At 38.3% G+C, this 7500-nt stretch overlaps 1 protein-coding gene across 1 annotated transcript in view; it reads left to right on the top strand.

Annotated features, from left to right (window-relative positions):
* Positions 1 to 7500, top strand: part of LOC119594218 (anillin-like) — a gene marked incomplete at its 5' end in the record, with an annotated part of 31722 nt that overhangs the window by 869 nt on the left and 23353 nt on the right. Inside the window, 5 exon segments of the mRNA XM_037943291.1 lie at positions 33 to 296; positions 694 to 820; positions 2423 to 2552; positions 2687 to 2812; positions 3493 to 3603. Coding sequence (XP_037799219.1) covers positions 33 to 296; positions 694 to 820; positions 2423 to 2552; positions 2687 to 2812; positions 3493 to 3603 — 758 coding nt within the window.

Genomic DNA, 7500 nt, shown 5'->3' with positions numbered 1-7500 from the left:
AGATACTGTCCTGAAAACTTTTCCTATGACAGAGAGATTAAGGGACCCAGAGGAGTCTGAGACTGAGTATGCAGAGAGTGAAAATTCCTATGCTGATTCCACAACATCAGAAGACACTTGTGTCACGTCAGCACCAGCAGGACCTCCCAAGCCTCCCCGACTATACCTAGAGTCCTCATCCTCAGCCTCCTCTGGAGCCATCACATCCCCTCCTGTTCCTGTTTCTCCTGCCAAAGAAATCCCTGGGGGGTATCACTACTCTCCACCCACCAGGCTTAACTCAACTGAGATTGAAGGTTGATAGTTGAGTTTCTTCTCTGTGGAAGACAAAGTATTATTGCATTGCAAAATGAAACAAAGTAGATTTACATTTCTTATAAAAAAGTCTACTTATTGTGGGGTGTGCCAGAAGCCTTAGTGTCTGCAGGCTTGGTTCATTGACCTTTGGTGCAGATTTTAATTACCTACAGAATTAGTGGCTTTTTGCCTGTTATTTTTGTCTTTGTGTTTTCTTTCCTGAAGTATTAGCTTGTAAAAAATAAATTATGCAGTTATAATAATCTACATAATTTTCTTGTATACTATGGGGTAGAAAGTAGATAGGAATCTTTGTGTAAAATTGAATTATGCTTCAAAAAGGTCACATATTGTCACTTATTGTGAATAAACTACTACAACACACTGTCCTTTCAGAGGTGTCTCCAAAGAAGGAATTTGTTCCACGGATCAAGCCAGGCTGCCTTTTCCCATCATTGTCAGATATTGAGTCTCAGTCAGAAGCTGTGGATAGCCAAGATGAAGATGATATTGCTGATTCCAGGTACAACAGTACACTTTTGCACAAGTGTCAAAGTAGCACCAAAGCTTAGAAAATTTATTATTATGAACAAATATCAATGGTAGTAGTTTTAAAAAATTATGTATGCCCAAACCCACATACACACACTACTCTCTCCCCTCCCCAGGCATATGCCTGACACAAATATACAACCTCTCCACACACCACACACACACACACACACACACACACACACACACACACACACACACACACACACACCACACACACACACACATCACACACACCACACACACACCACACACACACACACACACCACACCACACACACACACACCACCCACCACCACTACTTAAACCACCACTTAAACCACCACCATCACTTCCATTACCACCATCACCACCACTTCCATTACCACCATCACCACTACCACCACCACCACACACTTCCACCACCACCACACTCCACCACCCATCCCACTCACCACCACCACACCACCCACCACTCCCCACCACACCACCACTCAACCACCACCACTCCACCACTCACCACACACCACCATTCCCCCACCACTGCCACACTCCACTCCACCACCACCCACTCACCACCACCACCACTTCCACCACCACTTCCACCACCACCACCACTCACCACCACCATTCCACCACCACCACCACTTCCACCACCCACCACCACTCCACCACACCACCACTTCCACACCACCACCACTTCCCCACCACCACCACCACCACTTTCACCACCACTTCCACCACCACCACAACTTCCACCACCACTACCACTCCCACCACTACCATCCACCACCACTTCACACCACCACCACCACTTCCACCACCCACCACCACACTTCACCCCCACCACCACACCACACACCACTTCCCACCACCACCACACCCCACTCCACCACCACTTCACCACCACACTTCCACCACCACCTACCACCACACTTCCACCACCCTCCACCACCACAACTTCCACCACCACCACCACTTCCACCACCCACCACCCTTCCACCACCACCACCACTTCACCACTCAACCACCACACACTCACCACCACTTCACACCCAGTTCACCACCACCCACCACTTCTCACACCACCCACTCCACCACCACATTCCACCACCACACCACCACCACACCACTTCCACCACCATTCCACCACCATTTCCACCACCACTTCCACCCACCACCACCACTTCCACCACCACTTCCACCACCCACCACCACTTCCACCACCACCACCACTTCCACCACCACCACCACTTCCAACCACCACTTCCACCACCACTGTCACTACCACCATAACCACCCCTCCTTTTTCATTCTCTCTTTTGATTCCTTTATTGATATTAATATCTCTTTTAAGCTTTGATGCTCCATTGAACGATTTTAGTATGAGAAATTAATTTTCTTCTGTGTTTTAGTTTTAAAAGCAGTAGATACCAGTACTGAATATTTTGGTGTTTTTTGGGTCGGACAGGTAGGCAAGCCAAGAAATTATCTTTTACAGTTTGAGTAAATAAAATATATTATGTGTATTTTTGATTGATAAAGGCACTGATTTTGTAAAGAAAGTGTTTATAACCTGAGGTTTTATTCCAGCTTTGCTGAGAGTATCTTGACCTGCACTTCCATGGAGAGCCTTGGACAGAAGATACAGCAGGCTGCACACACTGGCATCACCAAACAGTTGTCTACTATTGCAGAAAGGACAGAAATAAACAACTCACATGTATGTTTTCATGTGATCTTCATATGAAAGAAGCAAGCTCACTTATATCACACATTAATTTAATTGCATTCCATAATGGCAGTAAATTTCCTCATTCCTCTTGCTCTAATACATTCCTTGTTGACCTATTACAGTTTGACTATGAGACTGGAATGTCAGCAAGCACAATGGAAGCAGTTGCTGCCATTGATGATGCTATAGATGAAGCCCTAGATGATGAGCCAACACCCCCTAAGAGGCAGTGTCCACAAGAGGAAATAGTAAGAGAGTTCTCAGTGTCTTATAACTAGTTTATTCTACCTATGGATTTTGTATTGGATGACCTAAAATAAAGTGTTGTTTGAAAGTAAGTGCTAGTAGCTTGTAATTAATTAAAATTCTTGCAGCATCAAGCTAGTGCAGTGGAAGTTATATGTTCATTACTCAATCATGTAACAAAATATAGATTACAGATATTAACCCAATGCTGCTGGGAAAATGCTGTGCTCATTTTTTGTATTTTGTGAAATGTCTACACGTAGATGGCTCTGCTAGTGTTTAGCCACAAAGGAGTCAATTAATAGACTTTTGCCTTACCTGATTTCACCTTTCCTTGAATTGTCAGATTTTTATATTTATTATTATTTTTCTTTTACTTGTGCTATCGATATTGATGTTATTTTTATTATAGACATTATAATTACTAATATGGTATTGACATTAGTAACAGCAATATAAGGTAACGTAAAATATTTTAGTTAATCAAGGAAAAGGGTAAACAGGCGAGACAGGCAGTACTCGTTATTGGCTCATAGGTGACTTTGAACTTTGAACAAATGTAGCCATCTTTGTGAAAAACAATTGATAAAGAAAACTCAAAGTGGGCATGGGATGTACATACATGCCATTCTTGTCGGATTTAGGTTAATATTTTAAATAATATGTTTTTAACTTCTTTTAGGTTATTAGTACTTACAAAACCCCGAAGCTGAATCATAACTCCCCAAGCAAGATTGAGGACAGTGGAAATACCCTTGCTCACAGCTTATCCATGTATCGCAAACAGAAACCAGTAAGTTCAGTTGTTTTCATGAATATATGTGCATCAGTTAATCCATTTGTCATGGGAATAAGTACTATCCACTATTTTTTTTTTGTGAATTTTGTTGCACATAGATGGCTCTCCATCTGAGTGCTCAGTCATGAAGGCCTACTAATGACTTCCCCATTCCTTGCATTTTTGGGAAATTTTCTGATGTTTTATTCTCATTGTTGATGCTGACTTTCTGAATTTTATAATGCTATTTGAAATGATAGTAGCTGTAAGAAAAAGAAAAAGAAAAGAAAAGAAAAGAAAAAAAAAACTGAAATCAAGAAAAAGGGTAAACAGGTGAAATAGGTAGGACTGGTATTTGGCTCCTTAATTACTTAAATTCTTGTGGAGCCATGTCATGTGTAAAAACAATAAAAAATTGCAAACACAACACAAAACATGTATGTACATATATATATATATGTATATATATGTATGTATGTATGTATATGTATGTATTTATGTATGTATATACATATATGTGCTACTGTATACACACATACATATACATATATATATATATATATATATATATATATATGTATGTATGTATATATACATATTCATATATACATATACATATACATATATACATATACATATATATACACATACATATATATATATATATATATATATATATATATATATATATATATATATGCAGTATTTTTTTTTTTTTTTGTGATTTCCTGAAATTGTTTGTTTATCAAAATGGCAACACCTATAGGGGTGAGGTGGCATTTCCCCCTTCTTTCAACACAAATTTCAATTATAGCTGCATATTTTTTGAAACATGAAAACGATTCATTCTTTATATATCTATGTATGGCAGCTAAATCAAATAAAAATCTGCAAAATTACTGATACCTTTGTATTGGCTGAATGGACTAATGAAGTGACTTTTTTTTTTTCTTCTTCCCTTATTAAACACTGATTAAATAAACAAAAAACATATATGTATATATAATATATATTATATATATTTATGCTATATATTATATATATTAAATATATTGTATATAAATAAATATGTTTCTATTATGTGTGTGTGTGTGTGTGTGTGTGTGTGTGTGTGTGTGTGTGTGTGTGTGTGTGTGTGTTTACATATATATCATCATCATCATCAGCCTGAATCAATCCAGTGCAGGGTGTAATCCTCTCCAAATCTTTTCCAACCTTGTCTGTCTTGCGTTCTTTGTTTCCAGTCTTGTCCCCCAAATTTCATATTTTATCATACCATTATTTCATTGGTCTGGCTCTTGGCCTCTTTATGTTATCTATAGCTCAGTCTGTCTTTCTTTGTCCATCTGTCATCCTGTCTCTAACATATAAGACCTTCCCATTGCCATTTCTTCTTTTTGATGCTCTCAAGTTTATCTTCCATTTTTGTAGTCCATGTTTCTGATCCATAGGTCATAACTGGGAGGAGATATTGGTTAAAGACTTTTCTTTTTAAACATAGTGGCAAGGAGCCTCTTAGCATGCTACTGTGTTTGCCAAAGGCGCTCCAGCCTAAATTGATGCGTTGCTTAATTTCCTCTTTGCTAGATGTGTTTGTCTGTATGAGTAGCCCTAGGTATATGTACTTGTCCACTACCTTTAATGCTTCGCCTTGTACACGTATCTGTTCAAATTTAACTCTACTGTTGAACATGATCCTAAATCTGACTTTCAGACTTTCTCTTTTCAGATTGTTTATTAACTGCTGCATTTCATTTGCAGATTCACTGAAGAGATCAATATCATCTGCACATCTTATGTTGTTTAAGTATTTGTCTTCTATTTTGATACCCTTTCTGTTCCATGCTGGCTTCTTAAATATTTCCTCAGGGCATGCTATAAACAGTTTTGGTGAGATATTTTCATCCTGTCTAACACCTTTTTTAATTGGTATTTTATCAGTTTCCATGGGGAGCTTGATGGTTGCTGTCCCATATCTTCCAATATTTTACAATATACCTCCTACTCCCTGACTTCAAATAGCTTCTAGTACTGCTGGTGTTTGTACAGTCAAAAGCCTTTTCGTAATTGATGAATGCCATATATGGGGTTTCCTATATTCGTTTATTTTTTCTCTTATTTGGATGTGGTCTGTTGTTGAGAATCCACAGCAGAAGCCTGTTTGTTCTCTAGGCTGGTTAGAATCCAGACTCAGAGATGCAAGTTCTGGTGACTTTAGTGAACAGTTTGTAAGTAACTGAAAGGCATTTTATGGGTCGGTAGTTTTTTAGATCCTTTCTCTCCTCTTTTTGATGTATCAAAATAATTGTTGCATTTTTCCAGGCTTTTGGAGTTTTTCTGCTGGGAAGACATTCGTTAAAAAGATTGGCTAGCTTCACTGTTGCAATTTCTCCTGCATCTATTACAAGGTCCATCCAAATTCCATCTTCACTTGGTGTTTTCCATCATACGTTTAAATGCTCTTTGTATTTCTTCTGTTGTGATTTTAGGTATGCCTCTAGTTACTACATTCGCTTCTATATGTGGTTGATCATTTGAGTTATATAGATTCCTGTAAGTCTTCCACTACTCTTATGATTTCATTCTTAATATATGTCACTTCTCCATCTGGTTTCTTTATTGCATATACTTGATATCTCCCTATTCCAAGCCTTCTTTTAGATGTTTTCATGCTGGTGCCTGCAATCAGTTTCATTTGTTATTTGAGTATTGAATTTTTGTGCACATCTCTTCTATTCATCTATAGTCTTCATTAGTTCATCTAATTCTATCTTGTTCCTGTTTGATGATACTTTCACGACCCTACATTTTTGCATAAGCTGTTTAATTTCTACCAAGAGCTTGCTGGAGCTTTGACGTTCTTACTGCCTACTTCAAGTGCAGCTTCCTTTACTATGTCATTGAACTGTTTTTTGATTTGGTCAGTGTTGAGATCTTCGTCGCTGAGAAGTGAATATTTATTTTGGATGTTAAGGTTAAATTTTTTCTCTCTGGTCTTCAAGTTAGCTAAATTTAGCTGCGGTTTTCATATGAGTTTGCTTCTTTCGCCATTCTATGGTTGCTGCCAACATTTATTTTATTGATAACATTACATTTTTTACTATATCTCACCTATTTGAAATTATGAAGTAAATTTTGTTTTTGATGTCAGATGGTGACTTCCATGTCAACATCTGCTCTAGTCTCTTTTCGAAGAATATATTCATGATATTGAGTGATTGAGCCGCCGCAAAATCGACTAGCATTTTTCCCGTCATTCCTAGTACCTATTCTGTGATTCCCCACTATGGTTTCTCCTGTAATTTTATCTATTTTGGCATTAAAATCTCCCATAATTATTGTGAAATGGGTTTTTACTCTCTCGCTGGCTAAATGAACATTTTCATAGAAGCTGTCTATTTCTTCATCATTGTGGCTGCAGGTTGGAGCATAGACTTGAACAAGTTATACCTATTGTTTAGTTTTATTGTTACTGAAGCCACTCTTTCACTTAAACTACAGAATTCCACGATATTTTTCCTAAACTTTTGTGAATTAAGAAACCTACCCCTAATTCCTGCTTGCTACCCTGGGGTTTACCTCTCCAGGAAAGTATGTGTCCATCATTTAGTATCTTCTGTTCTTTGCCTAGTCTTCTAAGTTCACAGAGTCCTACAATATCCCATTTATCCCTTTGCCGACGGGTGGTATTCATAGTGGCCCGGGCCCCGCTGCTGGGGGCTCATATCATCACCCTAGCATGCACGACCGCTCATGCCCAATACCAGCATCCCTTGCCTTTTCTTCGTAATACTAAGAAGCTATGTTGTATTTTCAGTATTATTATTTTCTGTGGTCTCTATTTGCCATATTTCTGATAATCAGACTGGATATTTGTGTTATATAGTTCCATAGTGATATCATATATGTATC

This window comes from Penaeus monodon, chromosome 3 (genome assembly GCF_015228065.2).
Source record: "Penaeus monodon isolate SGIC_2016 chromosome 3, NSTDA_Pmon_1, whole genome shotgun sequence".
In the NCBI taxonomy this organism is placed as follows: Eukaryota; Metazoa; Arthropoda; class Malacostraca; order Decapoda; family Penaeidae; genus Penaeus; species Penaeus monodon.
Note: the sequence above shows the minus strand (reverse complement) of the source record. Positions and strands in the feature narration are given on the sequence as shown.